Source organism: Microtus oregoni, unplaced genomic scaffold (genome assembly GCF_018167655.1).
Source record: "Microtus oregoni isolate MIOR12 unplaced genomic scaffold, Mior012 000019F_ref0000042, whole genome shotgun sequence".
NCBI lineage: Eukaryota > Metazoa > Chordata > Mammalia > Rodentia > Cricetidae > Microtus > Microtus oregoni.
Genome location: NW_024543078.1, coordinates 25150153 through 25176796, shown reverse-complemented (window position 1 = coordinate 25176796; position 26644 = coordinate 25150153). Strand labels below are relative to the sequence as shown.

At 44.2% G+C, this 26644-nt stretch overlaps 1 protein-coding gene across 1 annotated transcript in view; it reads left to right on the top strand.

Moving 5' to 3' along the window:
• The first annotated feature begins 24245 nt into the window (after window positions 1-24245).
• Ppp3r1 (protein phosphatase 3 regulatory subunit B, alpha) overlaps window positions 24246-26644 on the top strand; it is a 46440-nt gene continuing 44041 nt past the window's right edge. Inside the window, exon 1 of the mRNA XM_041669505.1 lies at window positions 24246-24615. Within this exon, the coding sequence (XP_041525439.1) occupies window positions 24613-24615 (3 nt within the window). The 5' untranslated portion in view covers window positions 24246-24612. The remainder of the gene's footprint in view (window positions 24616-26644) is intronic.

The following is a 26644-nucleotide window of genomic DNA, read 5'->3' as shown; positions in this document are numbered from 1 at the left end:
GACTCTTGCACCATAAGCAGAAAACACCTTGTGAAGTTTCCCGGGGGACTGAATTCAGAGCTTTTGTCTGCCTGCTGAAAAACATAATAATTCTCCCACAGTTCCCTTGGGATTACCACCTAGGGAATCACACACAACACAAACCAACCCGATTGAATAACAGGTAACCAGATGACAAAGGAAAAGATAGTCCCATGAAGTTGCTGGTTTTTCAACTTCAGTTCGGGTTTAGTTTGTTATCAAGTTAGTTAAATGCCCCAGGCCTGGCACATTGATTAAGGCAAGTGACTATTCCCTGCTGCTTGAGAAGCTGTGGCAGGAAAAGTTCAAGCTTATGGTTCTCCAGGTCAACTTAATGAGGTCCTGTCAAAAAAAAAAAAAGGTAAAAAACCAGGATAGGATGTGGTCCAATGGTAGAATGTTTGCCTTAGCATGCACAAGGCCCTGGGTGGAAAACTGAGTTCAGTACTCAGTAGTCAAATGAAAAAGAGACAAGGGAGGTGAAAAAAGGAAAAGGAAAAAGAAAAGGATTTGGGCCAATAAGAATGCTTGCCATTGAGGCAAGTGCCCTAAATTTGATCCCTGAGACCTGCTTGGTAGGAAAAAAAGAAATGGCTCCTGTCTCCTGGCCTGCATACACATATGCTGTGATGTGCGACCCACCCCACCCCTGTTCACATGTGCTGTGACATGTGACCTACCCCCATTCTCATGTACTGTGACATATGACCCACCCCCATTCGCATGTGCTGTGACATATGACCCACCCCACCTGCAATAAGTAATGAAAAATAGAGAAATGGATTACTTATTATTTCAGACTTCATTACAATTTACATTTCAGGAAAAAGCATTTAGATAGTATTAATATAAGTGCAAGTAGTAAAAAATCAGAAAACATCTGCTAAGTGCTTTGCTGAGTATCTATGGAATTTGCTAAATTATGAATCCAAATTATGAATTAATATTTTATTTTTCCAGCCTTTTCCCTTTAGAGTAAACATTTACATTTTTAAAAATTATGTATTGCGTATGGTGGTTTTGGTTGCATGCATGTCTGTATACTACATTTGTGCCTGGTGCCCGAAGAGGCCAGAAAAGGATCCCCTAGAACTGCAGTTACAGAGAGTTGTGAGCCACCATGTGATTACTGGGAACTGAGCCCAGGTCCTGCCTAAGAGTAGCCAGTGTTCCTAACCACTGAACCATCTTTCCAGCCCCTCGGGTGGAAATTTTTACACTAATTCTATCTAAAAAAAAAAAAAAATCTATGGGCCAGTGAGATGGCTCAGGAGTGAGATCACTGTCAACTTTACACAAACCTAGGCACATCTGGGAAGAGGGACTCCAAGTGGACGAACTGCCCCCATCAGATTGGCCTGTGGGTAAGTCTGTGAGGCAGTGACCTAACTAGTGATGATGTGTGGGGGCCCAGAGCACTGTGGGTGGTGCCACCCCTTGGCAGGCGCTCCTAGGCTGTATAATAAAGTGGGCTGAGCAAGCTATGAGCGACAAGGCAGTAGGGAGCACTCCTCTAGGAACTCTTGCTTCAATTCCTGCCTGAGTTCCTGCCCTGAATTCCTTCAGTGGTGGACTGTGGGCTGAGATTTGTAACATGAAATAGACTCTTTCCTCCCCAACTTTCTTTCGATAATGGTGTTTTGTTGCAGCCACAGAAACCCTAAGACAGGCATCTGCTTCCAAGAACGATGACCTGCGTTCCATTCCCAGGACCCTTATGGAGAAAAGTGACTTCATCAGGTTGTCCTCTGACCTCCTCACAAGCACCTTGGTGCACAAGTGCAGGAGTGCATGCGCACACACACACACACACACACTTTTCACGAAATAATAAAACCTTTAAAATATTCAATTTACATAGAAATATTTTTAATTTTTTTATTTTGTAAACACAATACAGTTCCTCAGCTTAAAATTTTAAGTAAACCAATAAGAGAAGGATTTGTGAGGTAAATGTGGAGGAGAGCTAGAACTGACCCATTGTTTACAGTACACCTTCTTTCCCTGCTAAATCAGAGGAATTACAGGGTGGCAGACAAAAGAGGTACCCCATCTAAGTGCAAGCTGACAGAATAGCGCCTGTCATAAGATAGCATCTTAAGCTATCTAGTGTTAGTAATAAAGAAAGAGGAAATATCATTTACATGCAAACACTATTTTTAATTTCTTTAACCTCGTGTGGGTGTGCACATGTGGACGGGCCCACATGCATGAGGGTCAAAGGACAACCTGTGGGAGTCCGAGTGCCTGGGATATCGTTCAGGTTGTCAGGCCTGGGAGCAAGTGCCGTTCCCTGCTAAGTCTCGTCACAGACCCTGAAACACTATTTTTGACATGCTAAGATAATGAACTGAATTTATAACAACGGAAAATAAACCAACAATTTATATAAACCTATTTCAGAGTCAAAGTCTCTTGGATAATTCAAAAGCATAGCTTTCCCACTGTGAATAAAATCACTAGATTTCCTTAGTTTACCCGGTTACATAATTAGATCTGTCACTCATAAATAGACAGGTCTATTGCTCCACAGTTCTGGATCTGTGGGTTTGTGCTGCTTTTTCCCTGTGGAGGCTAAAAAAGCTTTCATAGTGGTTTATTCTTCCCCAACCCTCTGCCCCTCTGCCTTCCTTCCTTCGTCATCCCTCCTTTTCTTTTCTTTTCTTCTTTTATTTATATATATATTGGTAAGAGTGGGAACTATATGTGAGCACAGATGCAGGTTCTAGGACTTATTGTTGGCTGAGCACTCCATAAAGAGAATACAGGCATGTAATGTCTTCTCGGCATCCTCTGTACTCCGAGCCATATGCTGTCTATGCAAGGGAGCTGATTTCCCACACACAGAACCCGCCCTGGTTTTCAACAGAGCTCAGCATGCACAGGACACAGGGGGGTGTAGTTCGGGAGGAGAACGGGGTAGCAGGCAGAAAGAACGTGGGTGAGGTTAATAGTCACATCTATGTGTTGATGCCAATGCCACCTTCTGCTGATGTCCTGCAGCAACTACTTCGGCTGCTGGCGAACCAGAAGACTTTTTATAGTGGTGTTTATGGGAAACATGTGTAAGATGTTCTGTCTTCAAGCTTTCAAAAATGTGCAATTAGGGTTTCAAGAGCCAGGCACAGTCTGCCTCTGCTTTCTCGAGTTTACAGTGTCTAGCAAGTGACTGTCACCTCAGGAGACTGAACTCTGGACAGGCTCAGAAACTAACATGCGTCTAAAATCAAGACTGTGCTCACCTCTTCATCTGGTGCTCAGAAATGATCCCTTACTTAACAATCGCGCCACTTAAAAGGGTTTTAGGTTCGTTTTTGCAGACGACATGAGAAAGGAAGGCTGAGCCCTCAGCGCCCAGAACAAGGAACAGAATCCCCTGTGCATTTAGGAATAAACGCCCATTGGGGCTTCTTTGTGTGGCTCTCTCTCCACAACCAGGCAGGAGGCTCAGCACCCTCCCGCAGAGGCAATTTTGCTTTGAATAGTGTGACCATTTCCCTGAGACCCCCACACTCATTTCTAACAGCGATTAATCAGTTACCCACAATTAAAATGCATTTAAAGGCAGGAGAGACCGTTCAGCAGTTAGGAGCACTTGTTGCTTTTGCAAAGGACCCGAGGTTCAGTTCCCAGAAACTACACGGTGGTTTAAAATCACCCATAACTGCAGATCAGACTCGTCTTCTGAACTCCTCTGGCCCCGGCACCCTCTTAGAGCATGGATATAAACATTCAGACAAAATTATTATACATATAAAGATAAAATGAATAATTCTAAAATTAAAAACACACACACACATTTAATTCTACCACAGAGAGCTTAGTTTCCAGATTGGTTAGTTAGGCTGCATATTTGATTTTTAAATTTATTTTTGACTGTGTACATTAAGTAAACAAAGACAACAAAGCCTTTAAATGCCTCCAACGATTGCATGACATTTTGGCATGTTTTCTCTCTCTTTCATGGTGCTGGGGATCAAATTCAAGCACACACCAAATTAATATTTTTGAACATTTCAAGTTCCCATACATTCCTATTTCTCTAACAGTCTGTGCCTAGGACATTATTTCTGTGCCAAAGAATCTCATCAAAAATCAGAATCTAATAAACTAACGGCTTTTATTCTTTTAAAACAAACTGTTCTGGGAAGGGTTCTATTAGATGCATCAGTGGAAATAAGAATCCTTCAAAACTGCAGAGGACTTGTTTGAATGCAGTCTTTGAAGGCTTTATCTTGTGTCCCGGGATATAAGTAACCTGGGATTAAGGGGTATTTGATACGGGTTCTTACCTTATAAAATCATTTTATTCTTGCGACATTTTTAAGCAAAATATCTCTTATTATTTTACAATTTCATACATACAAATAATGTAGCTTGATCACATCCACCCCCAAACTCACCCCATTTCACTTTACTCAGGAACCCCCAAGACATCATCCCTCTTCCTACTTTATATTTTCCTTTTTGAGTTGTTGTTTTGAAGTTATTTTCTTGCTTTTTGGGGGTGGGGGGAACTACAGAGTCTACTTAGCACTGGATGTTAGAATACTGACTGATCTCGATGGTTTGGCCTTATGCAGCAGCGAACCATAGCTGCAGTGTGTTTGTGGGTTCAATGGTTAGGTCATGCCCAGAGGACAGCATTTCACAGCACGGCTCCCCTCCAGCTCTTGACATTGTTTCTACCACTAATTCTATAATGTCCCCTGAGCTTTGGGATCGGGGGGATGGATGTAGATGTGATATGTGTCTCAGTTAGGACTAAGTCTTTATTACCCACTTATTCTCAGCACTTTGACCAGTTATGAGTCTCTGCATTCACTTCTGGCCACAAGGCAGAGACGTTTCTCTGGCTAATGCCGACGGCAGTACTAATCTATATAGATAATCATAAATATTTAGAAAGCAATTTGACAACATGTCTATTCAACAAGACAATGGTCATAGATTTCCCTCCCAGGTCCTACGACCTTCCTAGCTATGGACTTTTGACTAGGTTTATAATAGCAAGCACAGATTCCCTCCTATGGGTGGCCCTGCAATCCAATGAGAAAGTTATTCTTCCACCGATAACTGTCAAGCCTCCTACTGTACCCCTGTGCCTATCTTGCCTAGAAGGTCAGTAATATAGCATGTAGGCTTTGCCATGGGGTAATATTGACTCGTTGGTGGTTTTCCCCCTCCAGTGGCCTACATAGCACCTTCGAGAACTGAGAAAGCTAGCTAACAGAAAGGAAGTTTTCAGACTAGCTCCAGTTAGGTTGCTCTAAGTCCTGTAGCCAATGTGTTGTGCCTACAGCCAGTAGAATCCTACTGTCTACTTGTGGCTCAGAGATATGAGCAATAGAATAGGCTATGTTATTGTGTAAGCCTCTGGGGGTCTCTATGAGTAACAACCAGTAGAGAGGTATCACAAGCCTGGCACTGAGGTGTTCATTTAATGATTCATAATGATTCATATCTTCTTGAGAAAGCACTGTTCACCAATATAGGATTGAACTAATATTCTGTCTTTCTCTCTCTCTCTCTCTCTCTCTCTCTCTCTCTCTCTGTGTGTGTGTGTGTGTGTGTGTGTGTGTGTGTGTGTGTGTGTGTGTCTTTTGCTCTGTCTCTACTGAACAGCACAGAGAGAATCACATGGGGAAGGAATGAGATACTGTTTTACAGAAACCTTTAACAGGGTTTTAGAAGGGATTAAGTCGCTGGCTCCAACTGATCCCCACTGACCCAGACACAAACATCTTTGCTGAAAACTAATAACCCCTAAATGCTTTCTTCAACCTTTAGGTTAGATTTTTAAAAAGTTGCTTCCAACTTCTGTATTTGCTACTTTCAGCAAATGATAGTTGGACATTATCTGATGACGGCATGGAAGAGTATAGCATAAACTCTAGCTGGTCATAATAATAAAATCCTCAAGTCAGATATCAGGATAAATGCGGAAAGATCAGAAAGACAGAGGAGCAAGTCACAGCCACTTCTTACCTCACCAGTTTCTCAGCCGAAAAGGGGCCAAACTCCCATCTCTACCCTCCCTTATCACTTCCTCTCTTGGCCTATTTCCTCCTCCCAGGTGCTGGGATTAAAGGTATGTGCCACCATTGCCTGGGCTCTGTGGTTAACTAGTGGCTAGCTCCACACCCTCATCTCCAGACAGGCTTCATTTGTCAATGTGCAAACAAAGTAGCCACCACAAAAGAGTATATAATTTAAGTCCACGACTATGCAAAAGTTGATTTCTTGGGAAGTAAGGTTGATTGTTACATTTCTCTCTTAAAGACAGGATAAACAAACAGCCTGAGTCCACAAGAGGAGAGCAGTCTGAAGCCTTAGCCCCTTCAAGATGTATTATTAACTTTGGCTGAGAGGTCCGGCAAAAGTTCCAGTCTCAGAATATAAGAGGTATTTTTAGAATATCGCATCACCATGATGTTGGCTGGATGTTTGCCATATATAGCATTTACTATGTTGAGACGTATTCTTTCTGCTCTGAGTTTCTGCAGAGCTTTTAATGTGAAGATACGTCAGAGTCTGCTTAAAGGCCTTTTCAGCTTCTATAGAGAACCCTGTGATTCTGTCCTTGTGTTCATTTAGGTAATTTATAACATTGATTGGTTTGGGTGTTTTCAGTGGTCCCTTCTGCTCCAGAGTAAACTCAACTTGATCATAGTTGTGTTCTTGAACTCCGTTTGCACGCCCTGGGGGTAATTTTATGTCCACAGATCTCCTAGATTTCTCTCTAACTTTTATTTTCATATAATTATTTTTTAAAGTAGAGGTTCAGTCTCTAGGACACCAATCCATGTGATTTAGTAGAGTAAGATAAGAGTCTCCAAAGAAAGCTAGGAGTTTGCTAGTGAGGGCTCACATCTATTCTGCCTGGAGAATTTCCTGAGCTGAGGAGCCCCTATGAGCTAGAGCGATGAAGCTTAACTTTCACCCATTTAACTCTGTCATCTTAAAGATGAGGAAAAAAATGCACCCTACAGGGGACTGTGATTTTGGTTTTTCTGTTTGTCTTTTGAGACAGGGTCTCATAGAGCCCAGGCTTTCTTCAAACTCGCTACGTAGCAAGGGTGGCTTTGAACTCTTGATCCTCCTGCTTCTACCTCCCCAGTGCTGGGATACCTACATCTGACACTATGCCCAGCTGTGTGCATTATTTTTAAGCCATTTCAAAATTCAAATTCCCACTAACAACATTTATATCCTATTAACTAGCTAAACTCTCTATTTGCCAGAGAAAAATGGGGTGGGAGGATCTACTTTGCATTCCTGAAAGAGCTGAAAATTTTACAGGGCAAAACTTGGAGCTGATAGATATGACTCATAACCCAGTATAAAATATGTTGACTGCTTTGACAAGAAGTGCTAAGGACAGTCACTTTCATCTTTGATGTGGGATTCCCCTCTGAATGCTAGGTGGGATTGGGGAGGTTGGGGGGTATGTTGGGAGAAAGAAGGCAGTCAGTAGAAGCCATGTAGCCCAGCCAGAGACAGATGCTGGAACTTTACCTGGAAAGCCACAGCCTCATGGTGATACACAGATTAATGGAGATGGGTTAATTTAAGATATGAGTTATCCAGAAATACACTTAAGCTTTTGGCCAAACAGTATTGCAAATAATATGGTTTCTGTGTGATTATTTCAGGGCCGAGCAGCTGGGAACAAACAAGCGACCTTCCAACAACACATTTTGACTAAACAATTAATATTATATCATGAATAATAAAAATGCAGAGATAGATATTGGGGTTCAAGCTAAAGATCAGAAAAGCAAAGCAGCCAACCACTAAAGAGTCTTCTACCAAACCTTCAGACCAAAAGGGCAAGACCATCTCCACGAATCCTCCAAGTCTACACTCCAGTGATTTCCTGTCTCCTCCCACCTTATAGTTCTCTCTCCACCCAGTCATATCACTCCTGTCTCCCTAGTACTGGGATTAAAGGTGTGTGACTCCCAAACACTGGGATTAAAAAGGTGAGCCACCACTCCCTGGAGTCTAGTGGCTTAGCTTTGCGTTCTGATCCTCGGGCAAGATTTATTTATTAAAATACAAACATCACTATAATATTAACTGAAGCACATTTGGGAAAGCTGAACAAGAAACTCAAGTGTGAGACTGGATATTAAAATATCAAGTCCAGATTTAATTAGGAGCGATCTTCACCCACTGTGCTGGTTTGAATGAAAAAGGCCCCCATAGACTCATAGGGAGTGGCATTATTAGAGATGTGGCCTTGTCAGAGGAAGTGTGTCTGTGACAGGAAGTGGGCTTTGAAGCTGTAGAATCTCAAGCCAGGCCCAAAGTCACTTTTTCTTCCTCCTGCCTGCTGATGGGGATGTAGAACTCTCAGCCACCTCTCCAACACCACATCTGCCTGCATGCTGTCGTGATGCTTGCCATGATGGCAATGCACTAAACCTCTCAAGTGTAAGCCAGCACTAATAAATGGTTTCCTTTGTAAGAGCTGTCATGGTCATGGTGTCTCTTCACAGCGATAAAAAACCTAACCAAGACACCCACTATTTATGAATTCTTTTTTTTTTTTTTTGAGACAGGATGAGTAGGTTGCTCAATCTTAAGGTGGAGGATTAGGATGCGAAGACAAAGAATATAGAAAAATTGAGACCAGGGGTCTTGTACAAGCTGATGGCTTATGCCAAGAAAGTTTAAGGACTACAGCATCTTATATACGACTTGGGATGCAGGTTATGAGACAGCAGAAAACTCTTATATAATGTAATAGTCATAAGGAAGTTAATCAAGCAATATTAGACAAGGGGAACATAAGATATCTCAAGTGTACAATAGACTTAGCACATAGCAGTCTTGAGAATGGGTAGCTTCAGGCTCTTTGGGTGTGGGGGAAGCCCAATTCCCAGAAACTGAAACCTTAGCTTCTTCTTGGTTATGGCACCAGCCCAGAATGGATCTTGCCAAGTCTGCCCCTGGGCAAGGACACAGAACTAGGTTACTTTTGTCCTTTCACCAGGGTCTCTGAGAAAATCTTGGATCAATGTGGTTCTAAACAGGTCTCATACAGCCCACAGTGGCTTCTAGTTAGATAGGAAACTGCGGATGACTTTAGCGATCAGCCTGCCTCCACCTCCAGGGTCTCAGAATTACAGGTATGCACCTGTTACTTGGAACGGAACCTAGGACTTCCTTCATACTAGCTGTGTTTCACAAACTAGATCATCTTGTCCACGCTAATTTCCAAGGTTAGTCCCATGACACTTTTGTTAAGAGTTGAAACGCTGGAGGTGGACACACCAAGCCAGAAGTCCCAGGCTGACCAACTCGACTGCCATCCAGGCCCAACTCCAGTGCTTGGAGTTTGTCCACCCCAACATCTACTCTATATAGGGGCTGCTGGAGCACATGGAGAAGCCAGTCCTGCAGAGCAGATGTCATTCCTGAATAGCACCGGTCCTAGGCCCACCAGTGCTGCTAGCCCTCCTGGGGGTCTGGGAGCACAGGGAAGGGGTGCTGGGGTATTGCCTGTACACTACAGGCATAAAGGTCGAGCCTGGCGAGGATCAACAGAGACTCAGATCGGCTGACAGAGGACAGGTAGGGGAGGTGTGTGGCAGTCCAGCTTGACTAGAACCTGCCCTGACTCTGGGTAACAGCAGGATATCCAGGAAGAGTCTCTACAATGATCCAGTATTTATGGTGCCTTGGAAAATGGAAACCTTAAACCAGACCAATGACTAATTGTGATGACTATGTCCAGGTCATGCTGCTTGGGCAATGGCTACACATGCTGTAGTTTCCAAAGCCACTACAACAAACACATTCGATAGAGATGTGGGACAGATGGAGGAACAGAAAGAGGTGCATGCAGAGGAGAGAGGAGGTGGAGACAAGTGAAAGAGAAGGCTAAGGTTGATAGGAGAACACGCTGGAGATTAAGAACAGTCCATTTTCGGGATTGGTCTTCCTCGAAAGACCTCCATGGTCTGTTTCCCCACCTCCAGGCCATGTTGGTATCCATGGTCCCCCATGTTGCCCCAGAATGTGTTGAAGCCCAAGGTTCACATGGATATCTGTAGTCTGGGCTACCAATGAAGGCTGTGTCGACGTCTGAGGCCCATGCTACCCCTGGAGACAAGGCGGACATCCATAGTCTGTGCTACCACAGCAGCCCAAGGTAATCTCTGTGGTCTTGGCTGCTCCCAGAGGCCACAGTGACATGCATGGCCTGGGCCACTGCCTGAGGCCATCTGGGGGCCTATGGTCTTGCTGCAGTCAGAGAGGCTGTTGATGTCCATGGCCATGTTACCACTGAAGGTCAGGCAGATGTCCTTGGTCTATGCTGCTGTCTGAAGCCATGACAATGTCCGTGGGCCCTGTTGCCACAAGGGGGAGGGGCATGTTGGTGTCTGTGGCCTGTGATGCAACAGAGGGCCGTGTTGATGACAGTGGTCTGTATTGCCATGTTGAGGTCTCCAGCATGTGCTGGTATTGGAAGTCATGTAGATGTCAATGTTCCATGCTAGTCCTTTTCTTACCTTCCTCCTCCTATTGTGGGATAATCTTTTTGTACGCTGTAAAGATGTGTCTCTGCCTAAGGTGTCCTCTGATTGGTTTAATAGAAAGCTGAATGACCAACAGCTAGGCAGGAGAGAGTAGGTGGGACTTCTGGGGAAAGAGAGAACTCTGGGAAGAAGAAAGGCCATGGACACCAGTGAGGCACTGAGGGAGTTGGACATACAGAATGAAAGAGGTAAAAAGCCACATGCCAAAATGTAGGTTAATAGATGCAGGTTAATTGAGTTATAAGAGCTAGTTGGGGACAAGCCTGAGCTATAGGCCAAGCTTCCATAATTAATAATAAGTCTCCATGTCATTATTTGGGAGCTGGTTGTCCCCAAGAGAAAGTCTGACAAGAAAGACCATTCATCCTCCTCCTCCCCTGCTTCCTCCTCTTTCTTCTGGAAGGTGGGGAATGTGAATATGACCTTATTCTGTTAATGGCAAGATGGCATCTTGGTAGTACCAAGGAGCTGGAGGGCTCCAAGCTGCCTCCTCAAACAAAAGTTCAGTCTGTTGAGGCAGCAAACACAAGAATGCCTAGAAAGAAGCTGGTGGGAAACCCACTCCACCCAAGCCAGGAAGCCCAAATCTTGCTATCCATAGGCCCAGGCTGTCTCAAGAGGGCTTGGCTGCAGATTTACCTTTCTCTCTCCTGTGCTGGAAGCTGTCCAGTTGGTTCTGGGGTTTTGCCTCCTTGACATTTCTACAGGAGGACAGCGTTCTGTGCTTCCTGTTAAAGCGTCACAGGCCACTAATTTCAGCAGGAACCAGGCCAGGGATGTTGTCCAGGTGGAGTGTCACCTTGCAAGGTGAAGGGCAGGTTGTGGCCAAACAGTTGGAGGTTGCTAAGGTTGTCTTCAAAGTATGTCTGAGCTTCTCTCAGCCTCTGCCGTTCTTCTTTGATTTCCTTTGGTCTTACCTCCCAAAAGGCCTGTTAATGACTGATCAATTGCCTGTTGCCCTTACGTAATAGTGGAAGCCCCGCCCCCTCCGTATCCTCATGGAGACCAGCTAGTTTAGTCTAGTTGGCCAATGAGAGACTCTGTCTCAAAGAATGTAGAAAGTGTTAATAAATGATACTCAAGTTGTTAAATAATGACACTCAACACACACACACACACACACACACACACACACACACACGTCTCCTTATAATGTACCCTTTCCCCAATCTCACAACAGCTTTTATAATCTCATGGATAAGAGGCCTTATTCTACACAAAATTATTCATTAAGCCTTCAATATTTATAAATTTAATTGTAACTTAAATTTAACTATAAAAGAGTTTCCTTTTATACGATCTTTCTTAGGACCATATGATCAGGAATATCTTGTGTTGCCACATAATTTAGAAGAAGTCAAAATAGGAGATTTACTTGTGTTCAAATAAAAATCACACAGTTCTAGATTTCTCAGACACAGAAAGAAAATTCTTCCTTGTCATTTTATTCAGGTTTCATATCTTCCCCAGACAGCACCAACAGCCGGGGACCAAGTGCTTAGATACATGAGCTTATGAAGGCAAAGGGCATTTCTCATTCAAACCACCACAACCACATTTAACCCTTCTCCCCATGTGTTTGTAACCAACAACCTAGGACATGCATGTGACAGAGAACATGTAGTTTTTGTCTTCTTGCTTGGGTTACTTCCAGGTTACTTGGAAACTTGGAAAACCATGGTACCTCATGAATCAGGTATTTGTACTTGGCACTGTATTTTTGGAAGCTTTATTCATTTTGTTTGAGATATGGAAATCTACTAGCTAATGCATAAACAGGAGGAAATAAAAATGCCAAGAGGCAAAGGGAAAGCAATTCAGTTCAAAGAGGCTGAGCCCCTGTAGCCTTCTCTTGGCATTTCCAGGTTTCCTCTTAACCACGTTTTGCATTGACTTTGTATTCATAGGAAACTCTCAGACAAGATTCACAAGGGCAACAAAAGGTATCTGTAACACAAAGGATAGAATAGGGGCTGGGTGCTAACTCCAGAGCTAGGCCAGGTATGCTCAGCCAAGAGCTCAGGCTTATTTTTTAACTTGCTCTTATATTTTAAATTAATCCATAATCCTTTTTTCCACTATGCCACATGGAAGTGCCTTTTCTCAGTATGGTGTGCCCATCTTGCTCTCTCTGCATCTGGCTTGCATCTCTGGACTCTGCCTTTCTTCCCATCATCCATAGTTTGGTCACCCTACACTTACTTCCAGCCTGGCTACTGGCCAATCAGTGTTTCATTAAACCAATTCAAATGACAAATCATTACAGTGTACAAGAGGATTATTCCACAGAATCAAACCATCACTTTCTTTTTATCATTATTATTTTAACTTTTATTATTTGTTGTTTGTTTGTTTTTGAGATGATCTCTCTCTACATAGCCATGGCTGTCCTGAAACTCACTATGTAGACTAGGTTGGTCTCAAACTCACAAAGAGATACACTTGCTTCTGCCTCCCTAGTACTGGAATATTTTTTATTTTTAAATCTCTCTCTCTCTCTCTCTCTCTCTCTCTCTCTCTCTCTCCCTCTCCTTCCACCATGTGGGTTTCTGGGATTGAGCTGAGAGTGTCAGTCATGGCAGTAAGTACTTTGGTCCACTGAGTTGTTTTGTCATCCTAAGTACATCACTTTAAGTCATAACCTTCCAGCCCTTCCTGCCAAAGTTTTATGTTTATTTCATAATGCAAAATACAATACAGCTTCCAAAGTCTCTGTAGTTTTTTAACAATTTCGACAGTATGAAAGTCTAAAAGCCCAATCTTACCTGTTACTCAAATTAATCTTTTTGTGTGTGCCTATAAAATAAAGAACAAGTTATAGACTACTGAGGTAAATGGTATAGAATAGACATTCCCTTTCTAAAATGGAAGAATTAAGGCATAACAAGGAAGAATTGGAATAAAAAAAAGACAAAACTCCATCAGGAGAAACACTAAATTCTGCAGCACTGTGTCTAGCATCTGGAACTCATGATACAACTGGCTGCGCTCCAAATGGTTTAGGTAGCCACAACCCACTAGCTCTGCAGACTATGCCATATGAAGTTACTCTCTTAGGCCAGCTCCACTTCGTGCCTGCAGCTTCCATCAGTGGCTGTTCCCTGGTTCTGGCATCTCTCATATCTTTGGATCTACATTACCATGAAGGCCTCTCCTTCACAGCTTCACACAATGCCTCTGTCCCTGCCACACATTGCCTGCCTCAGTTACTTTCTGAAAATTTTGCACAATGCAGAACTGCAAAACCAGTATCACCATGAATGGCATGGCCATGTTATGTTTTTAACTCAAGATGTAGCCAGTCTGCATCCTTTGGATCACAGTTGTATGAACTTTGATGTGCCGGTCCTTCAGAAACACTTTTCTGGTCAGATGTCTTCAAGCATGAACCTCTAGTTCTTCCTTCAAATAAAATGGAATTACCATAAGACAGAGCCTCCAATACATGGAGTTCTGCCTTAGGATGTCTTTCCTATTTCCCAGTGTGAAGCAGGAATTTTTTTTTCTTCAGTTGTACTGCTGCCTTCTCTGCACAAGCTCAGATGCTTTTCTGTCTTAATATACCCTGTCAGACAAGTTAGTTTGAGTTGAATTACTTCTTAACTCAACTTCACTCAAGTTCTCAGGGCATAGGAATGTTTTTTTTTAAAAGCCAGGACCTCAGATATAGTCCAGGTGCCCTGGATTGGGGCTCACAGCTGGTTGTGAGACAGAATTTTCAGTACTAATTGTCTGTTTTAGTTACCTTTCAAGTTGCTGTTGTAAAAATTATCCCCAACAAAACCTCTTTACAAAAAAAAAAAAAGAATTTATTTTAGCCCATTTAAAGATTATAGCCAAACACAGCGGCACATGCCTCTTGTCTGGGGTGCCTCAGGGCTGAGGTGGAAGGAACACTTAGCTTCTTTGCCCTTGTAGAGTGTACCTCTAACTGAACCGCAATAAACTGTTTCCTCCCTTAAATTCCTGTGGTGGTTTGAAAGAAAATGGTCCCCATAGGGAGTAGCACTATTAGGAGGTGTGGCCTTGTTGAAGTAGGTATGGGCTTGTTGGAGGAAGTGTGTCACTGCGAAAGTCTCTAATGCTCAAGCTAAACCCAGTTAACTTCCTGTTGCCTGTGAGTTAAGATATAGGAGTCTCAGCTCCTTGTCTAGCACCATGTCTGCCTGCACACTGCCACTGTTAAACAAAATATCACAAGAATGATCTCTCAGCAAAATACTAAAATTCTTCCCCTCTGATCCTCCCGAAACAGTCAGTCTCCCACAGTTCAGGTCTTCCAAGCTTCTACTAGTATGCTCCATCAAGCACTACTTAACACATTTCACTGTTTTCCTAACCCAAAGTAGCAAAGTCCAAATTCTTCCAAACAAAAACATGGCCAGCTGTCACAGCAATACCCCAGTCCCTGGCACCAACTTCTGTCTTAGTTAGGATTTCTATTGTTGTGAGAGGCACCATGATCATGGCAAGTCTTAAGGAAAGTATTTCATTGGGTGACTAACAGTTTCAGAAGTTCAGTCTATTATTATCATGACATTCAGTAGGTGAACAACTAAGAACTTTAGGAACAAATCTTAAATAATTTTGTTCCCCTTCCATTTGGCCCATTGTTTAATAAACAACTTATATACTTTAAAACTTTTTCTGATTTAAAACTTGTAGTGCTAGGCACGGTGGTGACACGTGCCTCTAGTCTTCCTTACGTAGGAGGCTGTGGGGGAGGACTGTTTGAGTTCATGAGCTTGAGGCCAGCCTGGATAACATAGAAAGCCTTTATCTCAGAAACAAACAAAAAAAGCTGGCCAGTGTGGGCACACACCTTTAATCCCAGCCCGTGGGAGACAGAGGCAGGTGGACCTCTGAGTTCAAGGCCAGCCTGGTCTATAAATCGGCCCAGACTGTTACACAGAGAAATCCTCCTGATAAATCAACAACAACAACAAACAGGGCCAAGAACATAGGCCTGTGGTTGGGTGCTTGCCTAATACCATCTGAGGTCCTGGTTCCTATTTCTAAGATCATAAAAGAAAGGAGACGAACTTGTCCTAATTCATACTTTATCTAAAAAGTAAATGATCAAGGTTTTACTCTGAAGAAATTCAATGTTATTAACTTTCTGTTAGAATTAGAAAAGCTGCATAAAGCTAAAATTTTTATGTATACTTAAATTTTTTTTTAATAAGATTAACTCTATACTTGTATTTTGTTACGTTTGAAACCTGGGACAAATGACCAAGGTGCCTGTTTAACATATCAAAGCTGGTACTGGCCACCAGGTTCTCTCAGCCTCCCTCAGTCCCTGCCTATTACAGGGTATGGCTGGTATCTGCCCTCTACCCTGAACTCTCTCGTCCAGGTGCTGGGCTGCCCTTCCCCTGGAGACTCTTCCCTATAGATAGACTTCTTGGTTACCCACCCCTTTTGGACCTTTGCCCTCTTGGCTGCTGCACCTGGTTCCCCTCTCTCCGTTCTCTCTCCCCTCCCCCTCCCCACACAGCTTAGCTCTGCCTGGTCATGTCCGCTCTGGACTCTCAGCTGTCTTGTCTCTGGCTGTGCTCTCCTTCCCTCTATAATATACTTTCTCCTCCACCACACCTAGGAACAGTCCTGTTTATTCTTTGTTTAAGTCCTTTCCTTTTTATTTCCTTTTTTTCATTCAGATATAATTACTCCAAGTACATTCATTCATAAGCTTTTGCTATTGCTGTGTAGGATTTCACATAGCACATGCTGGCCATCCATTGTTGAGGATGACCTTAAACTCCTAATCTTCCTGTCTCTGCCTCCCAAATGCTGGGATTGCAGACATGTGCCACCATAGCCACCTGAAATTCACAAATTTTATTCTTTATTTATTTGAGACAAGGTCTCACTAATGGCTGACCTGGAACTGTCTGTGTAGACCAGGCTGGTTTTGAACTCATATATATCCACTTGCCTGTCTCCTGCATGGATTAAAGGTGTATGCCACCATGCCTAATTAATTCATAATTATTTGAAGAGTGTCATTTTCTATCAAATTTCCATTAGCAAATAAATAGAATGTCAGCCTTAGAGTAAGATTATTTAGGGATGCCACTGTTTGTGAGACAGCCGTGATACAATGGTTTCTATGGAACAATGAGTTTCAGGTGGAACTTAGAATCCTTAGCAGAATGTTTTGCTGCTGAGTAGAGAGGACATGTCCCCACTCCCTCTGCCATTTCAGGCGCCATGGAACCCTTCTTCAGCCACGCCATGGAGCAGGGAGATAGCCTACCTTCCTACTCTTTTGTCACTATAGGAAAGGGTTCTGAGACAAAAGACAATGTGTACTTTCGGAAACCGAAGTACCCATCCTCCAGGAAATTTTATAAACCGAGATGGGGCCACAAAAAGGTATAGAGGTGCTATCAAGTCTGGGGTTCTTCGACTGAGATATACGTTTTCTGTAGGAGGAGGAGCTGGTGTTCCCTCTCAGTTTTCTTTGTATTACAATCAAACGTGGCTTCTAGCTCAGTAAGTCATGGATACCGATGACTGTTTGGGAGGACTAATGTGCCAGAATGCCGTAGAGGATAGGAAAGGCTGCTTCTGTAGCCCAGGTATTCCACAGAGATAAACGGCAGGCAAAGTGGACTTTCAGGGTATTACCATGCTGTTGAAAAAGTAGAGCTAACAAAGAACCCTTGTCAAAAAAAAAAAAAAAACCCACATGATATTGTGAAATATCTAACTACAGTTAATTTGGAGGCATTGAAACCCTGATGCTGCTTAGGTTCAGATATGGCTATCAATCCCTCTCGCTTTTTCTTCTTGAATAATTCTCTTGGTTGTTTTTTAATTATGTAGATCAGTATGAAAGGGGTGGGCACATGAGTCCAGGGGCCCTGGAACTGGCGTTACGGTTGGCTGTGAGATTGCCAGTGTGGGGCCTGGAGCATACCTCCGCTCTTCCAGATCAGTGCGTGTTCTTAACGAAGGGGCCATCTCTCCAGCATCCTTCTTCCTGTTTCTGCTTCTTTCTTTCTTTTTTAAAATTTACTTTCATGTTATTTTCATTGGTGTTTTGCTTGCATGTATATCTGTGTGATGGTGTCAGAAGCTGTAGAACCAGAGTTACAGATAGGCATGAGCTGCCATGTAGGTGCTGGGAATTGAACCTGGTTCCTCTGGAAGAGCAGCTAGTGTTCTTAACTGCTGAGCCATCTCTCCAGTCCCCATTGCCCTGTTTTTTAATGGTTTCTTTTCCTGTTCTACTAATCATACCTTTGAATTCTTTCTTTATTCTGTCACTAAATAAGGAGTAGATGTGAATATTTCAGTTTCAGCTTTTTTTTTTGAGGGGGGGTTGATTTTTCAAGACAGGATCCTCCTGTGTAGCCCTGGCTGTCCTGGAACTCACTCTGTAGACCAGGCTGGCCTCAAGCTCACAGAGCTCCATCAGCCTCTGCCTCCCAAGTACTGGAATTGAACGGGAGTTCCAACCTATCTTAAAGTAGACGATAACATCTCTCTTCTCTCCTCAAATCACTTCCAGCTTCTACTTGGGCTTTTCCATCAACTCAAACTGTACTTCTTTTTGGTGCTGGAGATTAACCAGGCACCTTAGCATTCTGAAGTTTTATAGTTTATACTCACTACATGTTCAGCTCAGAATGTTACATCTTCACTTGCATCCAAACTCACCTCTTCTCAAAAGTAATCAAAATTCTGGAACTTCCTTCTCTTAATGGTATCAGGAGCTTCGGTCATCTTTTACTTTTGAAAAGTTTTTGTTTATTCTATATGTATAAGAGTTTTGTCAGCCAGGCTGTAGTGGTGCAGGCCTTTAATCCTAGCACTTGTGAGACAGAGGCCATTGAATCTCTTTAAATTCAAGGCCAGCCTGGTCTACAAAGTGAGTTCTAGAACAGGTTCCAAAGCTACAGAGAAACCCTGTCTCCAAAAACAAAACAAAACAACAACAAAAACCAACAAAAACCAAGAGTTTTGTCTGCATGTATGTTTGTGTACCACATGTGTGTCTGGTGCCCGTGGAGGCCAAAAAGGGTATCGGTTCCCTGGGAGAGCAGCAAGTGTCTTAACTGCTGAGTCATCTCTCCAGCTCCTTGGTGCTTGAAGCAGCTGAGCCCGTGGGGACAATTCTTATTCAAACCACTACATTCCATTCCCTGACTCACAGAGGCTTGTAGATAAAAACTCATCCAGTCTAACATCAAAAGCCCCCATAGTCTGTAACAGTTTCAACATTGTTGAAAAGTTTAAGCTCACAGTCTCTTCTGTGACTCAAGGCAATCACTTAACTATAATCCCCTGTCAAATCAAAATGAAAAACAGATCACATACTTCTAACATACAATGGCACAGGGCATACATTACCATGACAAACGTGAGAAAAGGGAGCATAGTGAGGAAATACTGGACCAAAGCAAGTCCAAAATCAGCTGGGCAAGCTCCAGACTCTGCATCTCGGTGTTTGATGTCAGGGCTCTCTTCAGATCTCCAACCCCTTTCATCTTTATTGGCTGCCACACACTTTCCTCTCTTGGGCTGTTTCCCTACCGGTGTTAGCAGGTCCTTGGCAGGTATCCTATGACTCTGGCATCTCCAGCATCTTGGGTTCTCAAATGATATCCAGGCTTCAGAGTCATAGCTTCATGCAATGGCCTCCCTGAGCCTTCATGCAGGAACACCCCTGGCGCACATCTGGCCTCAGTAGCTCTGCTTAGTTGTGTAGGGATATTTGATAGCTGCTTTTGTGTATCCTTAACAGTAAAGTCAGAACCACGTGACTGAAGCTGCCAAGTTCTTTTGCTTACTGGAGCTGGAACTTGGTCCCTGATTCAAATATATTTGCACCAAATGTTGGTTTCCTTTACTGCTTAAGTTTTTATATAATTCTTTTTAACAAATTGAAAGTTTGTCTGGGTGGGGTCCTGCCCCGAAGTCACCACTCCCTTTATTCCATTTAGCATCAGGCTTTTCTTTAAATTTTTATCTCTTTGAGCACTGCACTTAGCTCCATTACACTTCTGGTGCCCCCTTTCTCCTCAAACTGTATATTTTGTAATTTTTCTTGCTCAACTTACTCCTTTTCATTATAGATTTGGATAAGATTGGCCACTAATAGCTACATGACAGAGTCAATATGAGGTTGTCTTGAAACCTCCTCCGCTAGTGTCATTAATCCAAAACACTTCAATTTAGTCTCAGGCAGATTTTTTTTTTTATTTTGGAACAAGGGCATGAAACAGTCACATTTTCTATTTCACCAAAACATCAGAAGAATGATCTCTAGATTACTTACTAATATTTTTCTCCTCCAAACCCTCTTGAGCCAGTCCATCATAATCTACACCGCTCACAGTACCACTATCTTCCACACTCCTACTGGAATGACCCAGTCAGCCTTGCTTAAAACATTCAACTGCTTTTTTTGTCCAAAGTCCTAAAGTGCATATTTTGCCAGCAAGCAGCACGGTCAGGCTTACCACAGCAATACCCCGCTCCTAGTATTAACTTCTGTCTTGGTCAGTGCTCTATTGCTGTGAAGAGACATCATGACCACAGCAGCTCTTAAAAAAGAATGCATTTAACTAGGATTTATTTATAGCTTTAGAGGTTCAGTCCATTATCATCAGGTACGAAGCATAGCACGCAGGCAGACAGTGCTGGAGAGGAAGCTGAGAGTTCTACATCTGGATCCACGGGCAGCAGGAAGTGAGAGACTGGAATTGGTTTTGGCTTTTTTTTTTTTTTTAAATTCTTCTCTTATACATTACATCTTGACATCAGTTTACCTCCCCTCCATTCCTCCATGCCCCTCCCCTCCTCTCTCCTCCAGGTCCACTCCTCCTCTGTTTCCTCTCAGAAAAAGAGCAGGCTTCCCGGAGATACAAATCAAGTTACAATAAGACAAGGCACAAACCATCATATATAGACTGGACAAGGCAACCCAGTAAGAGGAAAAGCGTCCCAAGAGCGAGCAAAAGAGTCAGAAATGCCCCCCCACTCCCACTGTTAGGAGTCCTATATGAACACCAAACTAAAGATCAGAATGTATATACAGAGGGCCTAGCTCAGACCCACTCAGGTTCTGTGATTGCCCCTTCAATCTCAGTGAGCCCCTATACCCTATGTGGCTTGGGCTTTTGAAATCTCAAAGCCCACTCCCAGTGGCAAACTTCTTCCAATGAGGTCTCACATACTTTAACAAACAGTGCTACTCCCTAAGCATTCAAATATATGAACCTATGAGGGGCATCCTCATCCAAGCCACCACAAAGAGGGGAGGGAGCTAGAGAGAAGGAAGACAGTCTGGCCTTTTGAGTTAGGTCAGCAAGCAGCCACATGGCAAAAGGAGGGTAGCTTCTTAGAAAGAAATCCCCAAGTGCAAGAGAAATTGTGAGTAGGCTTTGGCCAGTGTCTGAAAAAGATAGAAAAGAAGAAACAGGAAAAATTATGCTGCTGTGGGAACTCCTTCAGCCAATAGCCTTTAAGATACCAGCCCACTTTGGGCGTGGTCTTATGTACTATTAAGGCAGAGAAAAAGTGTGCACAGCTCTCTTTGCTGCTGGGTTGGGTTCCAGTTCCCTGCGCATGCAGAAGACTGTGGATCACTACTCTTACTATGAGTTTATCCCCAAATACATAAACCTTTGTTATACCCCAGTCAGGGCTATTGTGGAACTCTTTGGTATGACTACATTATGCTTTTCAGAGCTGCAAGGTGGCAGCCCCATAAGGGACTCCTTGAAGTAGGGGTTCTGGGAAGAAAAAGTGCATTATTTCATTTAGGGAGTAATTACTCTTTCTATCTCATTAGCATGGTTTTAAGTTAACCAGCTTTCTTGAGGGATGGTTTCTTGGCCAGGTTTGGCAGGCCCAAATTGATTCACTAAGTAAAGAGATAACAGTATGAACTGTTCTAATCTTCAGAGCAGACCAGAATGTCATGTCTCCACTCAAGGCTCAAGATGTTCTGTTCTTTTGGTCTGGCCTCAAGAAGGGACAAATCCGATGTTTATCTTTCTTGTGTTACCAGAGAAATGGCAGAGGGATCCAAAGATTCAAATACCTCCATGGCTACTATAGCCACCCCCATAATAGGGGCAACCCTAATACTATTTAAGGACTAGACTGGGGATTTGGAGCCCAGAAGTACTTCTGGTATTTCTGACCTCCAGCTAGGACAGGGCCAAGGATATTCTGAAATTTAACGGAGGGAAAAAATTGTTAATTTTGGGGTCCTCTTACCCTAAACTACATTTCCTATTTCTACCTCCTGTCCTTGTAACTAACACATTTTTCAGGTGAATCATGTTCTTTAAAGTTGCTGAAGCAGGCAGCTTCCCAAGGGGCATTTTTTTTTTTTTGTGCCCAAGTAGCTCACTACCTATCTGATTAACTCTTACAGAAGGGAACAACAGCATGCCTTTGTTCAATATAAGCAAACCCTTGTTCGTTATAAGGTCGATAGTAATCCCATGGCTGTTCGGCCTCTCATGCCTCCACCCAGGGCCAGAGGTCAACTCAGGTCCCATTCTTTCTGCATCACAGTAATAATAAATACATTTAAAAAATCACGTAACAGAGTAGATTAAAATAACTAAAAGAACCATAAATCTATAAAATACCCATACGATAACAGGAAGAAATAACCTTCCCGTAAGGAATCTCAAAAAAACCCTACCTCCATTTTTTCTCCCTTTCAGATAGTATTTGAATATTGAGGAAGGACAATTGTGATACTTTTTCTCCTTCAAGTTAGTGTCACCGGAGGCACAGGAGATGAGGTCCAAGCTGATTATGACAGAGAGGTACTTCCTCAAGTGCTGCCAAGCCTGCTACTGTCTGAATGCTAAGTGTCATGAGTGACCTATGCCAGAAACATAGACAAAAACATTTGTCTTTCCACAAGATCTTCATTTATTGAATAGCAAAAATTCAGAGTTTTGTAGTTTCAATGACAGCTATGTGCCAAATGTTCCATGTTTTCCCTGAGGCTTATCTTCTAATCTAATCTACTCTCAGATCATACAATAAATATATCTATATCTATCTATATCTATTACAGTATGTCTGCAAAGAGAAGTGGGCAACAACAGAGTTCAGAAGGTTTTATTGGTATGACAGAAATGTAGTTTGTTTTGATGCTAAAATGAACGCCTGAGCTTTAGGAAAGATGTGGGAGCCCGCTGTTGGGAGTGCCACTGTTTAAATAAGAAGCTATAGGAGTGAATTCAGATGTAGAGGACAAAGAATGGGATCTCGGCCGGGATGAAGGAATGGATGGATGGTCCAGATGGGAGACTAGAAGGTGGGCAGCTGGGGTTGAGTAAACCGGATCCACAGTGGTGCCTCAGCTGGGTGGAAGGCTGAGGGACAAGTCAGAGTTCTTTGCCTGTTAGTTCCAGCCCCCAGAATGATCAGATGACAGATTCGTGGTGTATCTGTCTCTTTAGAGTCCAGGTGAGGAAGTTACACTCTTTTCTTGGTTTGATATGTCCAATAAGTTCTACCTGGTTTCCTGATATGATTGTAACAATCTCATGTACTGTTACAGTTTCAATTTGCCCTTATAAATTCATAAGATGGCAATCTTTCTACTCCATGCTGTGTTCATGTGTCCACCCTGGTGCAGGCATTTCCCATCCTCAAAATGGAGTTGAAAGCTGCTCGTACAATGTAGAGCAAAGTTTAAAAAGCAAAACAAAACTAACCAACTACTTTCACAGAAGATGAAGGAGTTAAGAGTACAACCACTGGGATTAAAGGTGTGCGTCACCACTGCCTGGCTCTTACCTTAGGTTTTTAGTTTTCTTTTTTCTGTCACCCCCTCACCCCCACCCCGCTCGCCCCGCCACTCACTCTGTAGACCAGGCTGGCCTCGAACTCACAGAGAGCCGCCTGTGTCTGCCTCTGGAGTGCTGGGATTAAAGGCGTGCGTCACTGCAGCGCGGCTGACCTTAGGTTTCTAACCATCCAAAAAGTGGCTATCACAAATAATTGCAACATAAACATGTTAGTTATCCTTATCACACCTCTCCTACCAACTTTTTGTTTTTAAACTTCTATCTGTGGATTTGCTTTGTTTCCTGAGACAGGGTTTCTCTGTGTAACCTTGGCTGTCCTGGAACTCGCTTTGTAGACCAGGTTGTCCTCGAACTCACAAAAATCCTCCTACCTCTGTGTCTCCGAAGTGCTAAGATTAAAGGCGTGTACCACCATCACCCGGCACCTACAGCAGTCTTACTTCTTACAGTAAGGTAACTGCCACCATTACGGAGATACCTTTGGATACTATTTGGATTTAAGTGGGCAATCTCGTGGCTTCTGCACCAGCTGAAGGGTCGCCTGCTGGTGGAGTGGGAAGCAACCCCTCTACTCGTCCGCAGCTCCCCAAAGCTCAAGCTGCAGCTAGCTTTGCTTATCCTACTTTCCCCTCGGCGCGCCTGACTCTACAGTGCGGTCTTGCCCGTGCCTCGCCATAGTGCCACAGTAGCCAAAAGAGAGGCGCAATTCCGTACCAAGTCCAGCCAACCGTTCCATTTCCTCCTCCCAGGAGCCTTCCTACCGCCCGCCCTCCGCCAGTCGCATCACAGGAAGCGCGCCTCTGCCGACGTCAAGACGTCTGCCTCCGCCCCGGCGCACCGTACGCAGCAGGCGCTGGGGTGGGGTGGGGGGGTAGCGCGCCACTCTGGGCGCACTCCGGTTGGAGAGCGTGGGCACGGCCGGGAGCGGGTTCCCGGATGTCGGCCTCCCGCAAGCTCCGCCCCGCCCCGCCCCGCGCTCGCTCCGCCCTCTGCGCGCCCTGTTCCGTGCCTTGAGGTTGCGGTCAGCAGCGAGCCGCTGCAGCGAGTCGGGGCCGTCCGTGTGCGAGTGTGAGGCTGCAACCCTCTCCACCCTCCGACGCCTCTCCAGCCCGGACTCCGCCCGCCTCGCTCCGGGTCCAGGCCCCGTTGCACCCCAGCCGGCGCCGGACAGCCAGCCGCCGTCACCGCGTCCCGCGGAACCCACAGCCGCCGCCCGCCGCCAGCGCCGCCCGCCGAGCAAGATGGTGAGACCTGGGCTCCCGGGTCGGGCGAGGGAGGGCCCGGCGCGTTCTTCTCGGGAGAAAAGAACTGCGGATGCCGGATTCGAGGTCCACGGCCGCCTGTGCGCCCCCGGGCCCTGCGCGCTCCCGGGCCTCTGCAAACTGCAAGGCCTTTGCAAGCCCCCCAGCTCCGGCTCGTCTCCGGGCCTCCGCGCGCCCCCGCCCCCTGCAAGCGCTGGATGTCTCCGCGCCCCGAGCCTTGCCACCCCCACCCTCCGGCGACCCGGACGGAGGCCTCCGAGCGCCCCGATCCTCGCCGCCCCCGGGCCTCCGATCGCCAACAGCGCCTCCGCCCCCGGGCTCTTAAGCCTGTGGGCCTCCGCTCAACCCCGACCCACCGTCTCGCTCGGCCTTTGCTGAACCCCTGCGCCGTGGGTCTGCCCCCTCCTCCTCCTCCTCCACGTGGAGCCCACTTTCCACCCCCAGATTTCGGTTTCCAGGTTGGGAGTTCTGAAATCCTGTGCAAATGATAGTGTGCGGCAAATGGCGCTTTATGTAAGACCCACTTCTCCAGAGTTGTGCTTCCTCCCACTCACTCTGCATTTTCCAGCAATGAGCCTTGGCAGGAATCCTTCCACTTTCTTGCCTTCGTTCGTTTTCGTATTTATCTCGCTGCTCTATGCAACTTAGGGGGCTTTCTTTCGCGGCTGCTTTTCTCTGCGTTGGTGGACCTGAAAGGGCCAGCGTGTATATTCGTTGAGACACGGAGCATCTCGGCCCTAGAGAAATACTTATACTGTTAATGCCTTCTTAGTGTTTTTTTTGTTTGTTTGTTTTTTTAATTTTGTTACCTTTGTTCGTCCGGTGCTTGGGGCAGTCGTTTTCGAACCACGGCGATTTCAATTTTCCTTTGCTTACTTTCACCTTAATCCCTAGGTGGAATTCACCATGTACTGTTTCTGGCTGACGCTAGGGGTGTGCCTCCTGCCTGTCACCCACAGCCAAGAAATCTATGACGCCTTTAGCTTGTTACCTTTCTGGTTCTGTAGCTCCGCTTGGCCCTGTTTCCTCTTTGCAATCAAGAATTGTGTTCGCAGAAGAACGTAGCCGCACTGCACGAATGTGTCAGTTATCCAAACATGGCATTGGATTGTAACACTTTGTGTAAAAGTCTTTGAATACTTAAAAGCATTTCAGACTGACTTGGGGGCTCTTGCCCCTTTTAATTGTGCAATATGGTCCCTTTTATGTAAGATTTAAATGATTCAAATGAGGGTCAAAGAAGAGATTGTTTATTGCCATTGAAAATCAGTTAGGGGGTCGAGATGAGAGAAACTGAAGTTAAGATAGTCAAGTAAGGGCCAGCTTTTATTTAACATGTAGGGCTTATTGGCATCGTTAAGACCCATGTTAAGAGCAGCTTCAATGACTGGTATTTGGGTATGTAGAATAATTTTTTTTTAATTTGGGAAGCTGTTTAGATGACTTGGGTCTTTGAAGGTTACAAAACTTAGGCTTTTCTGGACTCTTATAGGACACTTAGAAAGATCATATCTGTTCATAATACAGTTGTCGTAGTTTGAAGTTAGGAATTTCTCTTAAAAAAAATATATATATTATTTTGGTTTGAGTCTGTATTTCTTTCTGTAGCCTAGGCTGATCTGCAGCTCATGGTTGGCCTGCTTCAGAATTCTTGTCTCTTGAGTTGTATACCATCACCGTGTGGCAGAGTAGCAGACCAAAAGGCCCAGTTGTTTCTCTTCCCTTCTGACGCCCATACTTCAAATGGATACCTTAAGGCGGTTGTGTGGTTTATACTTTGTAGCATCGATTAACCTGCCAGATTGGGATATTTTATAGCAACAGAGTAACTGAAGCTAAGAAATACAACATGACTTGGGGTCCGGCCAGATACCTTAGCAGGTAAAGGAGTGAACCACCTCACCCTAGGACTTTGGGGTCTTAATAGAACTTTGTGCACATTTATTTGCAGATCATTGGGCACTGCGGTGATTTTTTTTTAATATTTTTAATTTTAACTGTGCATATATGG